General features: G+C 39.4%; 1 gene segment (V, D, J or C); it reads right to left on the reverse strand.

The window, feature by feature from the left end:
• Positions 1-221: 221 nt before the first annotated feature.
• LOC134731476 (T cell receptor delta variable 1-like) lies at positions 222-836 on the reverse strand. The segment is given in 2 exon segments: positions 222-562; positions 786-836. Coding segments are annotated over 2 exon segments (390 nt in total).
• Between the last annotated feature and the right edge of the window lie 731 nt (positions 837-1,567).

The following is a 1,567-nucleotide window of genomic DNA, read 5'->3' on the forward strand; positions in this document are numbered from 1 at the left end:
TTTAAGTAAAAATTGAAGTATTAGAAGAAAGTTGCTCTGAACACCTGTTTCCAAATGAGATAGAAGGAGGTTTTACTTAGAATTAAATCATCTGATCCAGACCACAGATTAAATCCACAGACCACAGTTACTACCCTCTCTTGCCTGAGATCTGCAGGTGTGCATTTCAGATTGGCTCCTGTAGCAAAGGATGGGGAGTAGAGGGGTTCTCTTATTGAGCCCTAGGGTTTTTGTTTTGCTTTTTCTATCATTTCAAACACTGTGAGTTCCCAAAGAGCACAGAAGTACTTTGCTGAATCTTCTAGCCGTAAGGCTGAAATGGTTAAGGCAATGGATTTCGCTGCTTTATTGAAGTTGACAGAATAGCGACCATTTTTTGCATTCTGTTCAGCAGAACCCTGGCGAATAAGGAAAATCATCTCTTTGCTGGGAAGTTGCTTGTACCAAAAAATATAATATGACCACCAACTTGTTTCATACAGGCAGTTCAGGGTGACTGCTTTCCCCACTGGCATGGATACTGATGACTGGGCTTGAGTAACCTCCTGGGCCACACTGGATCCTGCGGGAAAAATCAGAAAACAGAGCTGATCCTTTGATATAGTGAATAAAACATCGTAAGAGCTAGACTAATTTAGGATCCAGAGACAAACCAAACTAAAATCATAGTATGCTCGCTTTTTTCCAATTTCTCCTTTCCTCCTCAAGTCCATGAGAAATACCACATGTCTGTTTGGAATCCTTCCATCCTTAACATTTTTGCTCACATTTGGAACCATCCATACCAGAGTAGCTGAAGGCCACAAATACGCACAGCAGGCAGGAGAACAGCATGTGGCATGTAGCTCTTTGCACAAATGTGAGTTGTGCTGCCTGAAGCTCAAAGTTCAGTGCCTACGAGGGCCCTGCGGTGTGTATACGTAGTTCCTGGGTTCTGATGCTGTCTCCCCAAACAGGAAATTGAGTCTCATGTTCATAGACTACATGGCTATGCACAGATGAGGAAACATGTCTGGCTCACCCCCGAATCTTTACTTTGTCTAGTTGTCTTTCCCTGGTCATTAGGATAGACAGAACCTAGAAAAGGGATATAAGAAAAGCATTTTGTATTGAGGGGAACTGCCGTTGAACCAGTTGACATACATTGATATTATTCATTTAGCATATATTTACTTTTTGCTATCAGAAACTAATTAAATTTAAAAGAAAAATATTCAGATATTTGACTTTCTCTGTGAAAGGCAGTCCTATTCTAAACAATTACTGCATCTCTTTCTTCCTCCTTACTGAGTTCTAGGGCCCTAGCTAAGTTCTATAATAAGTAAAGCTACTTCAAAATCAAACGATAAAAATCAGTCCTTCTTGACTTTCAGAAGCTGTTCAGTTGTTTATGTTTTATGAAATTATAAGAGGAATAAAATGTAATCATTTCAAAATCTGACACTAAGTTTTATTTACTAGACTGAGGAGGATCAGGATATTCAGTCCTGTTGCCTTCACAAGTAGAATTATGCTTCTTAGATCATGTGTCCTAGAATTGTCCTGATATCACATTTTCTATCCCATT

This window comes from Symphalangus syndactylus, chromosome 9, assembly GCF_028878055.3.
Source record: "Symphalangus syndactylus isolate Jambi chromosome 9, NHGRI_mSymSyn1-v2.1_pri, whole genome shotgun sequence".
In the NCBI taxonomy this organism is placed as follows: Eukaryota; Metazoa; Chordata; class Mammalia; order Primates; family Hylobatidae; genus Symphalangus; species Symphalangus syndactylus.